Raw genomic sequence first — 25,411 nt, 5'->3', positions numbered from 1 at the left:
GACGTAGCTGGTAAAAATAACCGTTACTGCGCTGTCATTCAGTACTGTGCTGTCAACCGTTGCTGTGCTGTCATTCAGTACTTCCTAAAGTAAGTACTAAATGATGGCGCAGTAACAACTGCACCAGGGGTGGGGAGGGAGAGGCATGTGTAGACGTGCCCTGTATGTAAGTAACCAAAGAGCAGCACAAGAATTTACTTCATTAAAATTCCCAAGCTGAGCCTTCCACTGACACCTCTGTATAAACACAACTGCAGCATAGACATTTTCTGTGCTGCCAGCAAACTATGTATTAGCTATTTTCAATGAGCTTCTAGCCAACACACCAACTGCTCCATATCTAGGGGGTTGGTTGTGCCTATGACAGATGGCAGGTTCCAGCGTTCTGGTTTATCATCTCTCTATGCAGGAGACACATGTCTGTGACAGGAGACAACACACACAGCTCTTAAAAATTGCTAAAGACAGCATGAGATTCTTTTTTTTTTGGTAAAGAGATGGAAATTGTGATTTATGATACTTTTGTATGTATTAAGTGCTAAGAAAGCAGTATCTTGTTTTAACAAAATAATTGTATTAATTTGCACTGCAACAAAGGAAAACAGTTCATATGCATTTATCTGAGATAAAGAAGTATGAATGGGATAAGCATTATTCATATAGTGCATTATTATATAAATAGCTATTGTTAAACAAAAGCAGGTGTTACATATGCATTCTACTTTTTCCTGTGTTTGTATTTAGGAAATACAGACACTGGAAATTGAAAAAATGGGAAATTGGAAAAATGATGTCAGGACATCGCACACATTGACTGATTCGTAGTTGACTGCCTATAGGGACAACAGTTCATTCATACTGCATACTGTCAACTGCAGGATCTGACACTATCAGCATTAGTCCACATCTCTGAATTTTGTTTTTTGTCAGTAGTGAGATAGAATGCACTAGAGAAGTCATGAACACTTCCCATGGAAATACTGACTAGAATAAAATATTTCTGAAGTTTTCTAACCAGCATTTTCTTATGTTTGCCAAAATACTGGTAAATGAGAAGAAAATATTCTAATTAGCACTGTTCGTTTTTTTCACTGAAATTCTCAAGATGGGATTTCTCAAACAACATGCTTTTTATTCAATTGATTTTAGATGGAGAAAAACTGTACAGTAAATTAAGCAGTTCTGAATTTAACAGTTGAACAACATAGAAGCTCTACATATCCCTTTCTAGTCCCTTATTTAGTGATGCAATGTGGTATTTCAGTGCATTCTACATGACAAAAGAAAAATAACCCCTGCTTTTAATTATTTCTGTGACCGCACTGAAACATAAAAAATACTGTTTTGTTTCTACTAATTTGTCTGGGTTTGTAGCGCACCACTTAGTCAAACATTATCCCCTGTGACTGATAACAATGTTAATGGACTAATATTAGGAAATCCCTACAGAGAATATATTTTAACCTGTATCTAGCAAAGCCCCCTTCGCTACTGTTCTGCTTTCATGCAGAGATTGTTCCTACTGATTAGTTTTACATTCAGACATTCTCAAGAGTGATGTTACATTGTGCATGTCAGAATGTTAGTTTTGAGGTTAACTGTAAAAACAGTGAAGATATTTTAAAATATTATTGCTATATTCTGATGCAAAAATAATTTAGAGGGGATAAAAATAACAAATAGATTTGTGCTTCATTGGTCACTACTCATTTATGGCCTTGTTCAACTAAAAATCATCTTATACAACATTGACATCTATAGATAGAAGGTTATAGAGGCTTGCAGCTTCCAAAGCCTTATATAATCCTAAATCATTTATTATTTATTTCTAAAACTGAATTTCATTACTATGCTAAAGTATTGAAGTATTTACATTTGTTATTGTAACATTTTGCAATTGGCTGTTGCTTTGTGCTACTGCATGCATTCCTTGTTCTGTGTTTGAAAAATAATTTCCGGATGGAATTTATATTTTTTCAGGTGCTGCATGATAGCAAGCCAAATAGCAACATTTTCTACCCAATGCCATGCCTACTTTACATAAAAGTGCACTGTTAATAAGAAATATATAAATTCACAGTCTGAAGTAAAGATATCCTTCAACCTGTAGGGACAACAGAAATAAAATATACCCTGTTTATTATATAGCACTGTATTACCTAACAAGATAATGTTACTATTTTGACATTCTTTTCATTATAGTGTACATAACACATCACAAAATCAGTAGACTATTACATGAAATCAGTAAGACTGAGAGTGTTTGGCCATTATAGACCCACATAGTACCTCTCATGTAAAACTATAATTCACATTATACCATGTCACAGCTGCTATCGATAATTTTATTATTTTTAAATGACAGTTTTGTTGGCTCATAAAGACTTACTTCTACACTCAGCATGTAATTGTTGTGCTACACAAAACATATTTTCATCTCTGATTTAAACATAAACTTCATTCAGTACTCATTATCTGAAAGCAAATTCATATTGTAGCACAAATAATTTCCCTCCCACCATATTTTGCTTCATTTTAAATAAACTACATATCTTAAAATAAATATAAACATAAATATATTTAAAAATACATTATTAAAATGCACTTTTATAGGCAGATGACAGTGTAGGTAAAATACACTGTGGAAAAGTGGCTGGAAATACACTTATAGCTAGGTTAGCAAATCAAGTGAAAAAGCCTATATTGGCTGATGCAGGTAGAAGATACAAGATCTACCTATGTGAAGGTGCTTTTCATTCAAGGTATATAGAGAAAGAATATAAATGTTGGAGTTTTTCTTTCTGCTTTTTTATCTCAGCATATCTCGACTCCGAAATTGCTTCCGTAGCTCTCTGAGATGTTTGCTTGTAACAGTCATCACACAAGCATAGTAATCCTTCAAACCATATTTTGGGGGTCCCTGTTAAGAGTGAACAAGCACACAATTAGAAATGGATACTGCGCACTAAATTCCTTACCACTAGATTCAATTTTACAGGTGTCCATACAAACCAGGTGGTACGCTTCTCATTACTATATAACACTGAAGAATCGACTCTTCCCACACCATAGAGAAGAGCTATGAATTTAGATGGACGGAAATAGGGAGTTTCCAGAACTATGTCACTTCTCTCTCCTCGATCTCCACCCCACACCCAACTATATTTGTTCAGCCATAGCTTAGTTTACATTAATAATTACAGAAAAAAGAATATCCTCTGTGTTCAGGAATCTCCTCTTTTAAAGATCTATATCACTATTATTTCTTCATTTTTACAATTATACCATAAATACATATTTTAACACAGTACAATAAAAACACCAATAATTATTGGTATTTATGGGATCATATTTGGTGTCAACCAATACCATGAATGTAGACAACTGACATACAGTCTTCTTTATACTGTTACCTCAATCCTAAACAGTGAGTACTACAGGTCTGTAATGCTGGCTAGTACCCATGAATGGGAAGGAAGGATAACTCAGTGCTCAGTCAGCAGCCCATCCTGGAGCTAAAGAGGGTAGGGTTCAATTTCTTACTCTGTGCAACAGTGAGCTTAGGGCTCCTGTTACTTTAAGAGAGTGAAACTGCAGCAGAAGGAGCAGGGGTCACCTGCAAGAGGAAAGACAAGCCTTTCATCATGCCCATAATGAAAACTCTTGTGGGTGGCTGGGGAAGGGCAGGGATTGGGGAGCATATAAGCCCAGGACCTGAGACAGGGCAGCCATTCTAGCTTTGCAAACTGAAGGGGAAAGAGCCCCAGGAAAGGAAGACTACAGAAGAATTCCTGGCTGATACCTGGGCTACCCTGGGGAAAAAGCAAGGAGGATTATGCTGGCTTGCAAGGGGATATGACTTAGGGTAGAGTGGAGTTTGTGGTACAGCTAAGGAGCTAATGTTTTGGTGTAGACTCAGCATGCAATTGTGTTTTGACCAGAGAACTTTTTCCCTTGTTATAGTTTAAACTGGTGGTTTGGGTGGGGAGTATCAGGGGTATAGGAAGTCCAGCAGTGCCCAGAAAAGGGTGGGACAGGGCCAGAGAGTGCCCGAGAAAGCATGGATATCAGGGCCAAGAGGCAAAGTAGATGAGATAAAGGCAGGAGACTTGAAGCCAGGTCCAGTGCAGTAGGCCTGGGCTAGAAAGCCTAGAGAAAGTTAATGAGTGAAGGTCAGGGAGAGTGATGCCCAGCAAGAGAGAGTGACTGAATGGCACCATCTGTAAGGCATGGGTGTGGCTACAAGGGAGGTCAGAGGCCACAAAATTAGCCCTTAAGGTGATTAGTGCTGTGGGGACACAAATGGGCCAAGAGGGCCCACTTAACGGTTAAGGGGCAGGATTGGGACCAGTGGGGTCTGAAAGGGACCTGCTGGTCAGAGACAGACAAGGACTAAATCTGGAAACTGAGGGCAGCTTTCCTATTCCTTCAACTCATTATAATCAAGGACTGGCAGGAAAGGGAAAAGGAAGGGGACCCAGGGAACTGGATCAGAGCAGAAGTCACAAGGCTATCAGGACGTGTCACAGGTGCCCCTGGGACCTGGCACTGTAGACTTTTTGTGTAATACTGACAAAGCATGGAATCTATTCCTTTGTTCCTTATTTCACTAGCATAAATAAACAGGGCTAAAATTGTTTTAATTAGAACAGATATCCAGTGCCTTGAGACAAATGACTGGAATATCAAGGGGACAGACTACCTTACTTTGGTTAAAACAACTATAGAAATTAAAAAAAATATCATGGCATCTCAAATATAACAATCTTGGAGTTTATGCAGGTTTCACTATGCCATTTATAAAACTGAAGCATTAGATAGTAAAGCCTGAATTCCACTTGGTTTTATTTATTTTCTATTGTATACATATAAAAGCTTGGAATATTACACAAATATTAAAATGTTTTCTCCCTCTGTTTTTTTTTAAAGGACAATTAAAATGAAAAGGACAACCACAGTAACATAACATAGCCTGTAAATGAAATAGCAGAAACAACATTTGGGTGAAAGCATTATCACTTTGTGAGAGATTTATGCTTACTGTTTAAAAGCGAAAAGAATACATGTATTTCCAAGGCAGTTTGTTGTACTATTTAAGAAAGTAGACAAATAGATTGCAAACATGCAATGAAAAACACATTAACTGATTTCCTTATTAATGTTTTAATTTTTTTTTAATTTAACAAATAGGTCCATCATTTATTGTTGGATAAAAATACATATTTTTAAAAATGCACTAAGCTACACTATCCACAAACTTCTAAAGTATCCATTGATGCTATATCTATCTAGTCAGTATATTAAATTAAGAGAAAGCACATTTTCCCTTCACAAACACTTTCCAATATTTTTACCCTTTTCTAAATCAGTGTTTCATTTTAGTTCTTGCTTTTTCAGACCATTTACTTTAAATAGATTCATATTATATAATGACATGCTCCTAGGTCAAATGCCTGATTAAAAAATGGGTCTTACAATGTGTCCTTGAGTGGCAATCCAAAAAGAAGTGCCAGGATGAAAAACTACCTTGTCTTATCAGGTAGCCTGCAAATCTAGCACATGTAGATGAAGACAATTTCTTGATGGTGTCTGAAGGTCCCTGATATGGACTTCCCCAGACTGCTTCAGTGAAGCCCCCTGCAACTTAGGGGATGTTTTCATAAGAAAAAAGTCAGCATAACTGTAGCTAATGTGGAGGCATGTATTACCTTTATATTAACTACCATACATAACTATACAAGTGAAGATGTAGTTATACATGCAGCAGTTGGGGCCAGCAATCTCAGTACATACCCAGACTACTTGTTTGGGCTGCTAGCTCATTCTACAACCACTTCACCATTCACTATTATTTTAACTCCTGCTAGATCGATTAAAGTGACTTGTGCTATGCCTAAGTATCTCACACTTACAAGTCTTCTTGATCTAGAGACATCCTAGGAGAGGAGTTTGACAGGTGGCACACCTTTTAAAGTATTATTCCTAACCATTCACTAACATACAAATTACAACATGGAACACATTTAGTACTGATATACACACATTCTCTGCAATCTCAGGAGTTCATTAGGGCAGTGGTTCTTAACCTTTTTTGTACCAGGACCCATTTATAAACATTAATGGCCAGTCCCGACTCACTGCCCCTTATTCCTAACCGACTGCCCGGAACTCTGCCAGCTTGCAAGTAAAAAGCCATGGCCTCTAATGGAGAATCCATTTTTAAAGTTTGTCTGTGACCCTTTCATACAGTCTTGAGACCCACTTTTGGGTTGTGACCCACGGGTTGAGAAATGCTGCATTAGGGATTGTAGAGAACATATAATCTGCTAGGGATTCCTTATTTTTATCAATAGGTTATAACTGTCAAAAAACTTCTATACCATTTCACCCCAATAACAGAGCTATGACAGCACTGTTAAGCTAGCCATAAACTCTTGAAACAGCTTCATTGGTATAGATAAATTAACTGACAGACAGATGGAGAAGTAGAGGCTGGTTTCTCAGTCTTCATTCTCTGAAACAAACTAAATCTGCAGAAAGTATTAGATAATGACCCCATTTCTTCTGTTACTGGTTTCAGGGACAAAAGTATAATATGAAGCAGGAAGTAGAGCTAAGAGAACTACAATTAGATATCATTCTGAATCTCTCTTTTCTATTTTTTTCAGTATTAAACTACTCCAAATGTTAGTACCACTTATTCTGTTCCAAAAATTCTGGATCCAAACTTTAGCTTTTGTAAGTCAGCATAGCTCCACTTCCTTCAGTAGAATTATGTTCATTTTTACGTGAGGACTTGGCATATAGTAAGCTTGTTAACATCCCTACTGTGGCAGGTTCTGGAATGAAAGGGCCTAAAAGCATGTCCTACTCACACACGCCTCTAATGCACTCAACAACTGGAAGTATGCCTGTAGGACTGCTCTAAGCTGCCCTCTCCTAGGCATGCTGGAGACAGAGGGCTAAAGAACAGAGCCTGGAGCAGCCTCACTAATGAACTTCCTGGTTTGGAACATGCCTGAAGGCACAGATGGTTAGGGTATGCTCAGGCCCCACAGTGCCTGGACCTGCTGGCACAGCAGCATAAACAGACCCTTTGTTAAAATTTCTATTGTGAAACCTAAGGCTTTTTAATAGGAACGAGATATGCTGGTCCCCTCTCGCCTGGCTCAGTCCATAGCCAGTAATCAAAAGATAAATATATCTATAAACTCCTTTGAAATGAAATGAAATAAGTATCAATTTCATTTAAAATTAGATGTTCTTCAGCTATGCAATCTGCAAATATAATTTTTTTCACCCAAAATTCTGACAGAAAAGCAATTAAAAGAACTAAACAATAAACTAAACACACAACTGTATTGTGACTACTTTATTTAATTCCAACCCCCCAATATGTGCTGTCTACCTTTTCCCCCAGTACCTGAGTTATGACAACATTAAAACAGGACCTGAAATGCCATTTTCTAAGGACTGGTAAATCGAATTCAGCTTTACTTTGCCTGTCTTAGTGAAAACTGAGCAACTGTGGCATCAGCCAGATATCTAACATTAACTATTATGAGTCAAGCATACTTGTAAAATGTTAACTGTTTTATTGTAAGGAACACAGAATATTGGGAAAATAGAAATGGTTAAGTATTGAGAATATTAATTACAATATGTAAATCTCTGCAATCTTGACTATGAAATATGTATAGTAAATAACAAATAAAGTAAGAAAATATAACCAGAAATTAGTTTATAGAGTTCATGTTTATAAGCTGAGCTTTCTCAAAATGAATTGTCCTGGTCTCCTGCTTCCCCAGCCAAATTTCTATGACCCAGCCTTTTAAGTCTCATCATTATTTCTTGCCTACCCTGATTTGAAGTTCACTCTGAAGAAAATATTTCAGGAAATTCATGGATTGTTCATCTTAATTTCCTGATTTACAATTTTAATATACAAGTTCTGCTCTATTGATGAAATCAACAGAACTCCTTGCTGAAATTATCGGGAGTATTGGTTACAACTGTGTTGGTCTATTTTTCTATTTAGTTGGTCTAATAAAGATATCTCATTTACCCAAAGAACCTTGTCTTGCTGAAATGATAGCCTTATTATGCACTGGAAGCACATTACACACTACAAGTACTACACGATGAACTATCAAGAGGACTAAATCGGTATCAGAATTGACTTCTATTATACTCTTTCTGAAATTATAAACTCATGGGACCTGGTTAGGGATTTGCACACTAACCCTTTCATAAAATATTCAAAGCAAAATTCTTAAGCCCGTGTGTCAGATATCTACTAAAGCATTCTTTCTGTGCTCCCCACAGAAACGAACTGCTGATGCCAATTCAAGTTCTATGCCTTGCAGGAAGGCAAGGTAGAGAAACAAGCTCCAAAGGAATGCTGTCAACTCTTTGGACCACACAGATTTTGAATGCTGTTCCCCAAGGACAGATTTGTATTATTTATTTTAAGGGTAGAACTCTTCAGGCTCTGAAGAAAGTGTCATTAGTGCAATTTAGAGATATGTAATGTGCAGCAGAACCTGCCTCTCTTTTTGGGTACAAAGTATGGTATAATCAGTGATAAGCATGCCAAATATTTTAATCTCTTTCATCTTAGATCCAAGTTTACTACACAAATCATATCAAAGCACAGATCATGATCTTTAAGTTTATATTTGGAACACAGTAAAATTAAGAGTTATCAAATTGCAGCTAACAGTGGGATATATTTGTGGCAGATATTTATGTTACACATACATTATGCATTTCTTTGTACATAAGGCTGAAGTTTAACTGACTGAAATAAGTTCAGTTTCACAGTTCACTTTATTCTGTTTTCAATTACTTAGTTCAGTTTTGTAGGTGAAATCACTTTCACTCTGTAATATGGGCAGAGACAACAGTGCAGATTCTGTTCTCCCCGAAAGTATCAAGCTCAGAATTACATTTTTCATTAATAATAAAAAGATGCTATTTCACAGTTCACTACTCTTCATAGCAATACATACTTAGTCATTTTACATTTATATACTACCTTTTCTGTAAAAATAATTTTGAATGCCTAACAGCTATATACAAGACGATACATTTATCACAACTGCTATCTAGCTGCCACTTGTGTGGAGGGTAGAAGCTAACTGGTATGCAACTGGGGAAGAAGGAATTTTGATTTATGTATTTTACACTGTACACTGTAGTGTAGCCCTGGCACTGGAAGCAGCTTGGCTATGGCTTCTTGGAATTCTGTATAGGCTAAGCAGAGTAAATTAATCTTAGTGCAGCTCTTTGCTAACACAGCTCTACTGTTGCTGGTAACAGGCTATGGATATGTGTTCATTTGTAGAACTACAAAAACCAAGTGCTACAGTACTGTAGCCTCAGCATTTTATAGTGTCCCAAAAATAAAGCACTGTGGGGGCACGTGCATGTGCACAACTCCCAGCTGGCATGCTACAAAGACACCTCAAAGACCTGCCTTCCAACTGGGGGGCCCTGCTCTTTTGCCTCTCACCCCACCCATGGGAGCCTGTAAGTACGGCAACCACAGGAGAGAGGTTGCCTCTAGTTGATACATAACTGTGGCATCAGCCAGAGGTAAGCCTCTCTGCTGCCACTGCTGCAGTGACTATAACTGCTTTTATCACTGCCCTGGTAGTGGCAGTGGTACTGGCAGTAGCAGCTGTTCCCATGGTAAGGACACCAGCTGTTGCCAGTGCTCCTGTGGGGCTTGCTGTGGCTGAACTGACTGTCAGGGAGCTAACTGCTCTCCCAGCTTGCTTTTGCAGGTGGGGGATGGAGAGTGGAGGACTGTGGGATGCTGGGGGTCTCAGAGTCCCTTTGCAGCACTACTTGTAACTGTCTATGTTACATATGGTGCAAGAAAATGTAGTGCTACATGAAGTTTACTCCTTGAAAACCAGATCTGTCATTTTTGTGGGGCTAAAAAGAGCACATAGAGGTAGATACTCACTTTTTGTAATATTACAAGGGTGTTTATAGCTCTACAAAAGGAATATATATCCACAGCCTTAGCTAGCTTTGGCATTACTACACTTCTCCAGCATGTGACATATATACATAGCTTTAGTCAATATTCCCCATTTTTTAATTATGCACCAGTCAGTTATTACTCTTCACTCCCAGGTCAGCAGGATGCTGGTGCTAGTAAAGGATCTCTCTCAGAGGTAGCTGTTAGGCACTTTGTGTTCATTTTAGGTAAAAGCTGTTACATAAACATAAAGTAGTCGTATGTATTGTTAGTGAGGTTAGCAAGCAGAAATTGAAGATGGCTGAATTATTACTTTTAAAAGTAGTTGCTTGGAAACAGCAATATTAAGCAGACAGTTTTAAATCTTAGTTAAAAGCCTAAAGTGAAACAGTCTACTTACATTGAAACTGCTGTGTACTCTATTTATCTCAGGAAGAAAAATAATTGTACTGATGTTGCCTGAATTTAAACCTGTATTTTCATGGAATATGGTTACTTAAAGTTAATGTCCACAACACAAAGACTCCATCTAACCAAGCTCATGGTAATACATTTCATATTAATATGCTTTGATTCTTTTTGAGTGATTACAAATTTTTAAATTACAAAATAATTCTGTTCATACAAATAACAAGTTAGTTTACTAAAACTGAAAGAATTTTAAGAGTTACTTTGTTGTTGTTTGACTTGTCACATGCATTTAACTTGACTTTGGTAGAGGCACTGGTCCAGGAGTCAAACTATGTCAGTATATACCTAGTAGATGGTCCCTACACCATCATTTGAAATACTTGGGAGATACAGAATAACAATTTAGGGCAGACACCCTAGATACAGTAGGCAAGAAATGCAGAATATTAAGCTCCTCTATGTGGAGATTTAGAAAGCCCAGAGATATCAGTATTTTAACGTCAGCTTCTCTTAGGAGCTATCCAGTAGGCATCTCTGTTTATTTGTGATACACAGTGTCTACACCCATTTCTGAATATAGCCATGTAGTAGGTTTGGAAGAGAAGCAATTCAGAACGTCTAATCTCACTTTTCTGGTGGTGCCAACCTCCTCCTGCTACTTTGCCACTTGCCCAAGAAGTGGGAAACATTATAGACTCAAATCTAGGACACTCCCTGTCCCAGGAAAGTGTCCTAACCATTAGGCAACGTAAGATTTGCTCTTGCTTATTTTCTTTTTGGCTGTTCTCGACTGCCCAGTTACCTAGCTTCAATAGATGAGGGTGAAAAGTGCCCTCACTCAGCCTATTCTATAGCCTGATAATTAGCAAAATGGAAGTTATAGGTTCAAATCTTTTTAGGATGAAAGACACTAAATTTCACACGATAAAAATGGGATGTATTCAAGCCAGACTGTGAACTCTACCTTGTTTAGTGAAAAAAATACTGGACACTAGGATTGCAAAAGTCTGGATTTGCCTGAAGTGATTCTTTGTGCTGCATTCTATCAGGCAGTTGCCTGCTCAAGAAAGGTTTGACACCTTGCTGAAGGACTGACACAAAAATAAGAGACTTCTAAATGACAATCTAATACCAATGACTGGTTGCTCATGGCAGCTGGGCCAAAAGTTAACAGATAATGGTGCCTGCATTTTTAAACTCACAAAGGTCTCTGCAAGAGAAAGGAGAGGGGATGGACATGCATGACTGGTAAGACCTGTAGCTTATCAGTCTGAACACACAGCTCAGATACAAGGGCCAAATTAAGAATCAGGTTCCATTCTGTGCATTTTTACATATGGGGAAATGAAAGGGGATGAAACTCAGACCAAGAGGTCCGTCTCAAAGTTTTGGTGACTTTTCAAATACCAGTAACCCTTATGTACCTTAACAGTCAAGTAACTGTGGTTAAGAAAATCCAACGATTAATATGATTTTCTGCCATGTTGCTCCTAAGTAGAGTGAGATAGTTTACCTGTGAAGCCCAGAGTGCTGACAGAGATAGTGGAGCTCTGGTAAGACATATTTAAGGAGCTGGCAGTGAGTTGACTGTCTCATGCACTGAGTCTAAGGTCTAGGATGGTTGGATGCCAGCATCCTGTGTCTCCAAGGAGGGCATGAGACAAGAAATCTATGCCTGGGAATGTGTTCTAGAGAGTTAGAGCTAGAAACAGTGACTAGATTCTGGTCAGACCAATTAGCTTCAAAATACATGGGACCCAGTATTTGAACCAACATGCACCAGACTGATATTTCCACAGGTATGGGATTGGACCATAACATCACACATCTCTTCCTCCCTCCATCTCAGAAACTAAAATTTGGAACCTAATCCAGATTTAAAGAATATTATGAGTAGCTACCATACGATACAAAATTATGGACAGAAAAGGAAACATTAGTACTGAAATCAATTACAAAATGTTTACAATTACATTACTCAGAAAGACAGCTTTGACAGTAGGGCTAGGAATACACTGTGCTTTTAAAAATGCATACAATTATAAACTGAAGTGGGTTTAAATTACTTAATCAGTTTTTTGTGGAAAATTGATCTTCACAAATCTTCATTACTATATCATACATAATTACAGGACAGAGAAAATAGAAACAGAAACTCACAAATTTATGTTGTCAAGTAGGGAGATAGATTTCCTTGAATGTGGCATAATAAGCCAACAGGCCAACAAAATACTGACAGTCTCAGATAGTCTTTTGTAAGTCTAAAAATGGAAATCTTATGACCATTTTGGTAAAAAATACAATATGATATGTTAGATATTGTGAGGGTTACATTCTCATAATCTATCCCAGAATTCTGTAATGGAAAACAAAACAGTGACACTTTAACATTCAGCCATTCCCATCAGCATGCTAGCACATTTAGACTGCGCAGCTAACACATACCGTAACTTATCTGCTATAGAGTTCCTTCTTCACGCAGGATTTGAAAGTGGTATACCTCTGTACAGTTTTGTAGCCCTGCGGAGCAGAAGATGGAGAAGTGCGCAGATGCAGACAACATGTGAAGGCAGCCATAGGTAAGCGTGAGACAACAGTTTCATGAAAATACAAAAGAATGGGATTAAATGACAAAATAGATAGAAGTTATAGTATAGGTAGCCAGAGGTAAAAATATATATATATATATTATTTGGTGTTTATATTCCAAATTATTATTTGAAACTAGAATTTTTACATAAGAGGGAAAGGGTTTCCATCACCTTTTTAAAAATAAAATAAAGGAACAGCCATTTTAAATCAAACAAAGAGCTAAGAAAATATATTTCCTGTTAGAATATTTGCATATGCTTTAATAAACCAATTGCAATGTTCTAATGGGCCACTAGGTGGCAGCTAAATACCCCAGTTCATCTAAAACTCTGTCTTATTTTTCAAGTTAGCAATGATCCTTTAATTTCAAATACTATATTGGTGAAAGAGAAAAGAAAGAATAATTTTATGTGGTAAACTCTATTGTTAGACATTACATTCTTTATGTATCTCTACATGTTAGTTTCCTGGATACTCTACTTACAAAAGCAGGAGCTGGAATTTTAGTTTCCTAAAGTTTTAATGGTTATAATAGTATAATTTATCATATTACATTATGGAAATAGACAAATAGACAGTTTAAGACAATGGACAAGAAAACAATGATATTACTTCATATGAAGGATAGGGTCCGGTCTTCTTTTTCATCCTTTTATTGACTTTTTTAAATAGAAGAGCTCCAGCCCTGAAAGTACCTTAATGTACCTTGGCAAAAGTCTACGGACTAGATTCACCTTGTGGGCCATATGTTTGACACCTGTGGCTAAGAGAAATTTTTTATTTGGGCTCAAGAGGATTTCATAACACTGTTATTATTGTTATATGTATAACAACTGCAAGCTTTTTATAAGCACACTTAGTAATATTAATTAGTAGGAAATACTGTTTTAATAGTCATTCAAAGCCAGTTTAATATTTTCGCCTTCAAAGCTGCACTCAAAGTTAAAAATATTTTTATTAACTGTAAGTACTATGTTACAACTACTACCTAACATTTAAATTCAAGAGTAAATACCAACTGTAGAAAACTGAAGCTGTCTTAGCCAAAATGAGAAACTATATTAAAATAAGAAGCTAATAATACACTATTGTCATTGCTTAGTTTGTGTTTTATGAAAAAGAAATGTTAGCTACAAAAGTAAAAAAACACTGCTATTATTTATTTTCTTACTAAATATTTTAGCTAATCAACAACTGACTTGAGTTAGGTAAGTGTGTATCTATTTAATATTAACACTTTGCACCTGTAGTTTGTAAACTGGTTATAGTTGGGCCAGGCAAATATGTCCATGCAGATACTATGCTGGAAGAAGCAATTATATATTATTAGAAATATTATACTAGAAGAAGCAATTAGTCTCTTTTTGTTTATATGATGGAACCTGAACATGCATTCAATACATATTTATGAAGAAAGAAAGAGCCTTATCAGTAATTTGTTTCAATTAAGTAAGAAATAATTGCTTGAGCACATTGTAAGCATGATAATACTAGTGGCTAAAGGGTAAGATTGCTCTTGTTATGGCTATACTGACTAATTTTTTAAGGACAAATTAGATGGAAAGAAAATTATTTTGGCTACTGAAGCCATTTTTGCAACTGTCTTCATCTTGAAAGTTCAGTGGTATTTGCTGCCAAATTGAGCACTTAACAAAAGGCAGGAAAGACACAACATGATTTTCTCTTTTCATTCTAAATCTTGGGAATGTTTTTGGCTGCTATCAAAATGCAAAGGAAAAAATTTAGAAATCTTTGACTACTGCTCATGGTAGATGCACAAATAATGTTTGCATCAATTCAAGAAACTTGCTGGAAATTAATATTAAGTTCCTTGAGTTCTGCTTTCCATGGAACAGGCATATATATATTTAATCAATAAAACAATTGGGCAGTGAGAAGAAAATAAAAATGAGTGATTTGGTCACTTTGATAGTAGATTGAATTATGAACTCTGTACGTACTGAGTTACACTTAATTTCTACAGTATACCCAGTAAATTAGTGGGATCTCTTGTAGAAGTATCAAATTCTGGCTTAGGATCCCTACTTACTGAATTAAAAGATTTTGAAATGAGCTATAGAGAAGTGTGCTACATGCAGAAAGTAAAATAATGCCAGATGAAAAAGACACCTAAGGATTATATTTGATTTTGTCTTGATTTTTGTAACATTTAAGACAAACATAAAATACTATGTATTTGCAAAAATGATTTATTAAGCAGACCATGTTCCAGTCACCTTGCCACATACTACCCATTTGCTATTAGTAAACATAGACAGTCAAACATCTTCTAATGGTTGTGAAACTATTAGCACCATATCATAAATGGGTTTTATGGTTTGAGCCCCAGCAAGGAATAAGTTCTTGTCACATATCCATTAGTTGTTTTTTTTAACTCCCGCTGAATTAAAATCCAAATCATGCAGTAGATTCAACATCACCTTATATATAAACCCTAACGTTATTAATATTCATCAATTACAGATCTAGAAACCTAATTAAGTTTTCTGTATTTAACTAATACAGGGAGTAAAATCATATTACGATAAAACATAATTAAATGTCAATTGAATGATTATAAACTCCACAGTGAAAGCATTTTAAACTTATTAAACTTACACTTTAAAATTCAATTGCAAAGCAAACAATGTTGACAATGGTATACATATGTAAAGAAAAAATAATAGAAAAAGTGTTTAACTTCGCATGGTCATTATTTTCTAAAAAGATATGTGAATTTTTCTCAGTGCTTTTATTAAAAACTAAGATTATTTCTAAACTTGAAAACAAATCACGCAGGTGTAGGAAAGTAGCTGCAGAATTGCATAATACCACCATCTAACAAGGTTCACACTTGCTTATTTCTCAGCCCCAACTGTTATTTCAAAATTGTTTGAAGTTTCTACCACAACAAAGGCTTTTTTGCTGGTGCCAGTGAACTGGAGAAAATCCATAGAGAACAGGGAAGTTTACACATGCACTCAAATGGCAGAGCGCTAAAGCTAATTTGCAGGCTCGGTTGCCTAAACTTTAGGCAACTGACTTTTCTACCCCCCCGCCATCCATAATACTGACACTAACCTCCTAGATCAGTGGTTTTCAACCTGCGGTCCACGGACCCCTGGGGGTCTGAAGACCATGCCTAAGAGGTCTGCAAAAGATTACTATGATCAAAAGTATGTGAATACCCACACTTACAACTTAAAAGGGTCTGCACCTCCACTCAAAATATTTTAGGGGCCCACAAATGAAAAAAGGTTGAAAACCACTGTCCTAGATATACAGCTAAATTATCAGAATCACCTTTGGTCAGAAAATAATCTTGTCTAAACTATGAAAAACAAAACAAAAATTTGCTGCTGAAAATGAACAAATGAGCATGACTGAACTGCAGCTGAATGTAACTTAAATGCTAACAGAGCAAAAGACCAACATTTCACTAATTCCTAATTTGATGAATTAAACCTTCTTCTGCTACATCTCTTCTGGCATTTACTGTCAATAACTAATTTTCTGAAATATTTTAAAAGCATAAGAGTTTGGGCTTCATACATATACATAGGGTTTTTTCCTTTACCTTGCCTCCCTTTCTCCCTGAAAAGGGCCCAAGCATAATTGTAATGCTTATTAAAATTCCTAGTTCCAACTGACTGCACACCAGTGGGTGCATCTACATGTGTCCCTATGGCACCTTTGTTACTGAGCCATCATTTAATACTTCCCTTTGGTGGTACAGAAACAGCCCGTGTGATGCCATTACCACCACACATGGTTATTTTTCGCTGCTATGTCACCCTGCTTACTGAATTAAGTAAGATGCTTCTGCTATGGCACCATAGCATCACATGTAGATGTGCCCAGCCAGCAGAAATAGCAGTGAACTTTGCATTTGTAAAATAGTTCTGTATTATAAAGAAACACTCCGCAGCATTATAGCTTTATAGTTGTATAGAAAACCGTTTTAGTTTGCTTTAGAAGTCTTTAAAAACATACATGATTAAAGAGCTGTTGATAGGCTACCTGTAGTTCTTTGATTATTCTAAAATTAAGTTAATTAAAATAAATATAGAATTAAAATTCTTACCCTGGATCCTCGATGCAATCTGTCTTTCATGACACCAATAAATTCTTTATAACTCAACTGGTCATCTCTGTCCACATCAAAAATCTTGAAGACTGTGTTCACCAAATGTGGTGAAAGCTTCAGACCTGTAGCTACATACACAGCACGCTTGAATTCATCTATATAACCAAAACAGCAATAAAAAGTGAAACACAGACATCACAATGTCCTTTAACTTCTGAGTATACTGGATAAAAAATGCACACGTTGTGATATACAGCATTTCAGTATAAACATTTCTACTGGACAACATGTAATAAAATGCAAGATATAATACCATTTTAACTTAAATTTGCCCATTTTAGTATTCAATAAATAAGAAAATGTGAAAGGGTTAAATTTCACAGATGTAAACATGGCTTTAGTTATATGATCACATATTATTTTAGTTACACATATAAGTCAAAGGTTGTATAGAAAAAAGGTGGCCAAATTCTCTGCTGGAGAGACAGATGCAGCCTCACTGAAATCAATGAACTTATCACAAAAAAAATGGTTCACAGGTTATAATATAAAAACTTTATTGTATGTAGTGACAGAATTAGAAAGCTGGGTCATAATCGAAGTCTGACATTCTCATGTGTCCTCTACACTTACCTTGTCACACAACCTTATACTTAAGCAGCATTCCCCCACCAAATTCTTTCCTTGATCCATTACTTAAGAGACACAGTGGGACCAAAGAGCCCCATTTCTACATATTGGTTGGCTATGTCTGAGCTAAAGGAGACACTACTGGGTGTCTGAAATTATTTTTCAGTCATTATTCAATTTTTCAATTTTAGGAAGCAGACTCTCCTCCTCAAAGTCTTACATATAATAATGCACACTTTGGAACACAATGGAAAACTGTATTCCATAGTGATTTTACAATGGAACTGAAAAATCTATGGTAACACCTTGAAAATTTAAAATATTACAAATATAATGTTTAATTATGAATCCACGTGTATTTTTCCTTTTATTTAAACAAACAAACAACAAGTTTATCATGAAGATGATTTGACAACACTGTTCCTGGCAGGAGGAGGGAGCTGTGTATGAGGCCTTTTCTGAATAAAGCAATAGGTAAAACCAATTAATTTTAACAGTAAAAAAATGAAATTAATAAATTCTGATACATAGCTATTTTTCTAGTTTTAAAAGAGCAGGAATATTTACATGAATTTGTACCGACTACATCTACTTAAGAGACAATGTCCACTTCAAGAAAATTTCTTAACAGATAGTGGTATAAAAGGAAACATTCTTCTGATAAACTGCAGAAGTATCTTTATTTCCAAGAATTAAGAAAAAATCTAACTGATGCTAGAATAGTAGTATAACTGTAATAGCTAGTTAGGATGAAATTTTGACTGGAAAAGTGAAGATCTGCAAATAAAAAACAAAGTTGCTTCCAACTAAAAAAATAAATAGTTCTACGAAATTATAACTACTCACCTTGTCCTATGGAACGATTTGCAAAATTATACATTTGCATTGCAATAGCAAAATCTTCTAGATTGTTCAAAAACTGGAAAAATGATCTGAACTCATCAAACGTGATACCCTAGTAAATAAAAGAAGCCAATGTGAATTAGTACTGTTAGAATACTCAGTAGAAATGACAAGTGAACATCACTTAGATCATTTATATGGTAACAGTATTAGCTCATCTCTTCCCATCCATCTGTTGTTTGTTATCACTTGTTTTCTATAGATTGTAAGCTTTGGAAAAGGAATTATCTTTTTATTCTGTGTTTGTACAGCACTTAACTCAGTGGGGCACTACTCCATCACTAGGTATTCTATGTATTATGTTAATAGACATAATAATAATTTTAATTTGCTTGTAGGTGAGATTAGAAAAGATTATGTAAGCCAGGGAACTTCTTTGCTTTAACTTATTTCATGTCAACATACCTATCTACTACAGAATCTGTTGGGACTCAAATTTGGAAACAGCAGAAGTTCATTCTGCGGACCTCAGCAGATCTATAAAATACAAAAGATGCTTGCTTATTTAGTGATGTGAGAGAAAAACTTTTGATTCATTCTTGCATCTTTTTCCTAGTTTTCCTCTTATTTTCTCTACAGAAAGTGAGGCCATCTATAATTGAAGCACATCTCATTTGCATTCCATAATGCCCCTTCCTAAGAAAAGTCCCTGGCTTTGCCTGACCATGAGAATCGATGCTAAATTATTACAGTAGGTATAGGTAGGACATTCACATGGTAGAGACTTGCAAATGTAGGCAGTCTCTGTAAAACTTGTCACGTAGTCAGAAACCTAAGTTCTAATTTTGGCTAAGTTTTCCTATGTGCACCTTGGGCAAATCACTTAAATTCTTAGTGTATTTCTTTCCAGCAAGGATGTGGTCTGGCCCAATTCTTTAAACATGTGATATATTTCATATTCTAATTGTTGCTTTCATTTAGATCCTTAGCAGACTATGTTGATAATAAGATAGATATCAAGCGTTTCTCCTGGCTTCCATTAAAAGTAAACTAGTGAACAAAAAAACACCTAAGGAAAAAAAACACAATAAAAAGCATAAGGTTCACCCAGAGATTAAAACAGAGTGTTTACTTACTTCCTAATTTACTCCTCCACTAAGAGGAGCCAAACCTAACAAAATACAAAAGCAAATCCCAAAACAATGGAGGCTGAGCTGCCAAGTTGAAAGCTTTTCTCCAGTCACATCAGCATGCAGTCATTATATAAACTAAATTATTATCACTTCAGTTATTTGAGCAACCACAGAATTGCTCAAGCTGCAAAAAATTATGCCCCCTATAAATTTCAGCTTTTGTGACAAGAGAAATGCATTTTGCTTTTTTATTTTGTTCTAAAACTTTATGAAAATGTTCTACTGAATGATTCAATCTCCTAAAGAGCTATAATCTACATCTTTAGGGGCACTGATACTTCAGATGAATCAAGCACCAATGGCAAAACTCAATAAAATTAGTCTGGCTATTGGGCATGATCCCCAATGGTAGATTTTTTAGGGTTTCTTTAAGTCTGTGTTTTTACTTGACAAATACAATATATTTTCCTATCATTTTAAAATCAAATTAAAATAATTTATCTTATGATACAATATGCAGCTCAATTACTAGTAATAAGATTTCATTACAAATGTGTACCATTATCCTTAACCTCATCATCATTATAACTAAAAATGCTTATAGATATAGTAAACAAATACTCTGAAGGTTTTGTTGATTTTTAAATCTCAGCGTTTCTAATGAAGTTCTAGCTACAGTTATACAGCCTGAATGACCTGTCTAACATGGTCTCAATGTGGAGAGTGAATGAATGTCAAGGTCTCCCAATTACTTTTGCCTTTTATTTATTGTTAGATGGGAGGGAGTTTCATCTAGATGGGGGCTTGCCAGGTATAGCAAAGGTTCAGACACAGTGGCCTGTACATAATATATTTTGAGCTTCAGCTTTCTGAAATGCTATGAAAATTGATGGCTTCTTTGAGTTGATATTAAAGGTTAAGTGTTTTTGTCAAGTAGATAAAAGCAACTGTAAGTAGAATCCAAGTATAAACTACGTGTACTTTACAACCTTTGACTTAGTGACAAATAACACAAATAAATGGCCTGATTCCTTTGCTGGGCAAATCTAACTGAAATCAACTGTATTCCTAGATGTTTAGTACCTCCAAGTTCAGACCTGTAACTTTAGACAGAGAGAGAGAAGAGAGATGCAAAATTAAAAAAACTAAAAGGCAGAGGCACAGCGGGGCAGCTCAGCAGCCCTTGGTAGCCATGCCACACAGGGCAGTGCCAGCAGCCACAGTGCCTGCCGATGGTCGCAGCTGCTATTTTTGCAACCCCTTCCCCTCCCCACAAGTGGTACCCAGGGCTGTTAACAGAAGGAGATAGGCATTCAGAGTTGGATGACAAGTTTACCATCTCTAGAATTACTTTTGTAAAACCAAACAATTCTAACAGAATACTCAAACTTATATTGCATATGTTTGATATGTTAAAGAATGTAAATGCATTTCCCAGGTTCCTAGTGAAAACCATATATTTTCCAGGTAAAAGTGAAGGAAAACTTCTAGTTCATTGGGCAGATTACATTTTTAGCAAAACAAAGTGAACTGTGATATGAATACAGCAGTGCTGTTGAAAAAGATGATCTTACTGTAGGAGCTGATATTTGTAGTAATTCAAGCTGCCAGTCTAAATGAATCACTACTTGGCACCTAGCAAAAGGAGAACATCTTGTAAGCAGGCAGCATGCCAGCTCAACACTTCAACATGAATATAGTCAGCCAAATGATCAGCACATTTTTTATGGGCCTCTGCATAAAGAAAGCCACAAAAAGAGTAACAGTGCCAACTGTGAGAATAGCGGCTTACTACTGTGCATTCTAGAGCAACATCTTTGGAAGTTATCAGTCATGTCTTTGTATTGGAGAATATAAGAATTAAATATTTTGCAACAATAAGGATGTAATATCATGCTAATTATATTATTAGTCAGAAGGGGTCAAATCAAGTGTGCTTAAATGAACTAGATAAGCCACTGTTTTAGGAGCATTAGTCCCATTTTCAAAAGCTGATGAAGGTCTGAGAGTTCTGTTTCTGAGGAGTTACTTTCTCTAGGGGGCTTATTGACCATATCAGTAGTGTATGGCTGTAGAAATGGAGAGCTTTAATTTAATTTAATGCCTATAATAAAGGACCACATACCAAGGGATATGTGGGCAAGTTGTTATTTAGATGAAAGGTCACCAACCAAAGAAAATGTTTAGGGGCCGCATGTAGTCTGAGAATGTCCTTGGTTGATGATTTTGTTACACCAGCAAAAGTTCCCCAAACTTTGAAGCAAACACTTTTGGCAGGGTTTTTAGAATGACTAAATATAAAAGTCCCTAGGAGCAAAGCATCATGTCTAAACTGCGTAAATGCTACACTGAACATGGTGGCTAAAACAGAGGGGTGTAAAAATGGTAAACTTCACTGCAGCTGAGCGTAAAAACCCAGGCAAAGAAAGGAGTGAAGCTTACATGTTAAAGATTTTTCCCATCATGACAGTTGTGTTGAAGGATTAAGATACAGAACTTGAAGAAGCACTTCATGTATTTAAGATATTGAATTAAACTAAACTAACATCACCTTAGCCAGTCAAATACATGCATCTTTACACTTCTCACTATATGCCTTTTTTAACCTGTGTGCCATGTACATAGTATTATAGTAATTAAATAAACTTTTGTTTTTCTAAGCAAATGATTTCAGAAACAACAAAATATATCTGGATCCATACAGTAAGAAAACTAGACAATACTGAAGTAAAATCCATTTCTACGGAATTCAATATAGATCCCATATGAATCTTTTTGGCTTCTATTCAAAACTGTGCCTACTGACAGCTAGTTCGTATCCTGAAAAGGGGTTAGCGAGTAGCACCACTCTCCCAGAAACAGAACAAAGAACAACCTGTCCCAGTCACAATTCCTTCTCTGTTTTCCCTGGCTCTGAGAAGCGAATGGTTTACTTCAGTCTGTACAGGGAACCCATCAGCTTCTCTGACCGGCAAGAGCGTAAATGGATTAAGTTCACGAATCTCCTGCTTATGTAGACTAAGGGAAAGAGAAGAAGTAGGAGCATCAGGTGAGTAACCTTATTACCTATGCAGCTGGGTAAGAATTGTGACCCTGCAACTCCAGAGCAATTGCAATTTTAAATTAAATTCAGTAACAGTCATTTTTTAAATAAATGCTTTCTTAGGTCATTTGTTGTCTTTGTAACTCCAGCTTTCCATTCAGGTATTTTGTTTTAAACCAAAGTCTGCTATTTTATAGTATTTCAGTGGTTCTTATTTATGTGTAATTTTTCAGTCTAACAGTTTAAGGTAATTGCTAGGCAGTATACTTATCTGTGGAACTGTTTTCACTTCCACAAGTTAAACTGTCAACACCGTCAAAATACATGGCCATTTTAAACAAGGTCAAACTGTTTGCAAGTATTTCTAGAGCAGATTAACCTGATCCTTCTATAAACACAAATAGAAGAAATATATCCAAAACATCCAATGGTTGAAGACCCACTTGTAACAACATCCCTATTGATTTGCATCGTTGCATTCAGCTACCACTAGAGTCTTCTGTTGCTTAGATACACTACTGACAACACATTTGTTGCTAAACAAATGGAGGATTAGCTACTTAAAGTTCTTTGCCATTCTTTACTACCCAGATTCTGAAAATATCTCTTTAACCATTGATAAGAACCATTCACTCATCAAAGACTAGCTATAAAAGATCCACTGTTAAGGTGTCAAGCTAGTTCTTAAAGAGATACTATTTAGGTGGCAGTGAAGAGGTAAAGATAGAAGGTGTCTTCACTAGAGTTGAAAAGCCTAGAATGACTTAATTTCTTTAGAGCATTTACATTTTTTGTTGTTTAGTATAACCTAGTATAAAGCCATAGCCATTGCAATCTGAAAAATTATTCCATAATTCAACATGTTCCTTGTTATTTAACCCAATATACATGTCATTCAGTATGGATTTTGTAAAACAGAAAAGGCAAAGTAAATGATCTAAGATACTTTGGCTGAAATCCAGATACCACTGATATCAATGGGAAACTGACTTACAGGACACCAGGGCCATGTCCAGATGAGCGCGGATGTTTAGTTCCTTGTAGACAAGGAGGAGTGGCGCACCTTGCAGTGCAGCTACTTGTCCCCAGGGAATGCCCATACCATGTGCACTTTGGTGTGTGGCAAGTTATCCCGGGCCAGTAGGAGAGGCTGGGGCCCAGCAGCCTTATCTGGGGTCCTGGGGGGCCGCTGGATGTCCCAGCTCCGCTTTTTAGTGTCATATGCTGCCCATGCATGACCCGCGGAAAAAAAAAAAAAGTGGTGCAGCGCATTCATGGGCACTGTTTACTTGCAGCATGGAGAACACCTGACTGTGTGGTACGTGGTGCTGCAGATGTGTTTGCACTGCCACATACCACATGGCCGTGCTCATCTAGATGCGCCCCAGTGTTTCACCTCTGGGACTTTTGGCTTTAATGCAGCTGTAGTGACGAAGTAAATACCTTTTCTTCAGGGATCCTGCAGCGCACATTTTCCAGGTAGCTTGATGTATTTTCCACATTTGTATATCTCAGAAGAATACGAGCAAAGTCTTCCTCACTGATAGTGTTCATCCCATTTGAGTAGGTAAGGAATTCTATTTCTAGAACTTCAGTTTGTAGGTTATCCATAAACCTAAAGTACAAACAAATATTGAACAGGAAATAATACTTCACACTTCTACCATTCCTTTCACCCAAAGATTTACACAAAGCCAGGAAGGACCACAGTTCAATTTCCTTTAGAAAAACAGACAAATGAGTTCCCTGAATGTTCTTCTTCTGAATGATATCATATCTTTTAAAAAAGCATCAAGTTTTGATTGAAAGATTAAAAGTGATGACAAACACATCACAACTCTTGACAAGAGATTTCAATGTTTAATCCTTTTACTGTCAAAAAACTGTCCTTTATTTTGAATGTTATCCACTTTGAATGCTGTTTAGTTTCAACATCCAGCCTAGAACTTGTCCAGCCGGATACTGTTTTATATGTATCTGCTAGTACAAAGAGCAGTTTTATTCCTAATGTAAGTACTTACAAACTGTGATCAGATCAACTCTTTGATAATCTAAATAGGTTGAACTGTAGTCTGTACGAGGCATGGTTCCCAATCCTTCAGTCATTCTTATGGCTCTTCTCTAACTCTCATCAAATTGTCAACATTCTTCATGAATTGCGGACAACAGAACTGGATACACTGGACAGACTGGGGCTAGAAGCAATTGCATCAAAGCCAAATACAGAAGTAACAGAACCTCTCTAGTCCTATTTGATGGGTCCCTGATCATGTATCCAAAAATTGCAATAGCCTGTGACCAGTGGTTAGGTACAGACAGTAAAAGAGCCTGAGGTAGAATCAGTCCAAGTGACACAGTTTTCTGTAAGCGTCATAAGTTAGATTGGTGGTGAACAGAACACATTTGCCTTTTGGTGGGAGCGGGGAGGGGAGGAGAGGGAGGGAGATAGAGGGGCACACAGGCTGCCTGCTTTGGCTGAGGCCAGCAGGTTGGGGGCACTCCTACATACCTCCCAGCATGCCCCATGGGCTCCCCCAGCTGCTGGAGACAGCTGAGAGTAGCCAAGCACCCAGGCCCGCGCTGCCGAGCACGGGTGATCATGTCCCCAATCCCCTGCTGTGTCATCTCATCTGTCAGCCACAGGCAACCAGCAGGAGTGGGGAAGGGAGGCATCTGTTTTC

At 36.7% G+C, this 25,411-nt stretch overlaps 1 protein-coding gene across 3 annotated transcripts in view; it reads right to left on the bottom strand.

Annotated features, from left to right (window-relative positions):
- Positions 1–600: 600 nt before the first annotated feature.
- MICU3 (mitochondrial calcium uptake family member 3) overlaps positions 601–25,411 on the bottom strand; it is a 90,836-nt gene continuing 66,025 nt past the window's right edge. For 2 of the 3 annotated variants that reach the window (XM_019553134.1, XM_019553131.1), the window contains 4 exons: positions 24,174–24,345; positions 18,558–18,666; positions 17,079–17,236; positions 601–2,920 (listed from right to left, as the gene is read on the bottom strand). In XM_019553134.1, coding sequence (XP_019408679.1) covers positions 2,810–2,920; positions 17,079–17,236; positions 18,558–18,666; positions 24,174–24,345 — 550 coding nt within the window. In that variant the 3' untranslated portion in view covers positions 601–2,809. Of the gene's footprint in view, positions 2,921–12,847; positions 12,923–17,078; positions 17,237–18,557; positions 18,667–24,173; positions 24,346–25,411 lie in introns of all 3 variants that reach the window. The other variant, XM_019553132.1, reaches the window with a different exon arrangement.

The sequence above is a fragment of the Crocodylus porosus genome, unplaced genomic scaffold (assembly GCF_001723895.1).
Source record: "Crocodylus porosus isolate Cpor-Errol unplaced genomic scaffold, CroPor_comp1, whole genome shotgun sequence".
NCBI classification, from domain to species: domain Eukaryota; kingdom Metazoa; phylum Chordata; order Crocodylia; family Crocodylidae; genus Crocodylus; species Crocodylus porosus.
The sequence above is the reverse complement of the archived record's forward strand: the minus strand, read 5'-3'. Positions and strand labels throughout refer to the sequence as shown.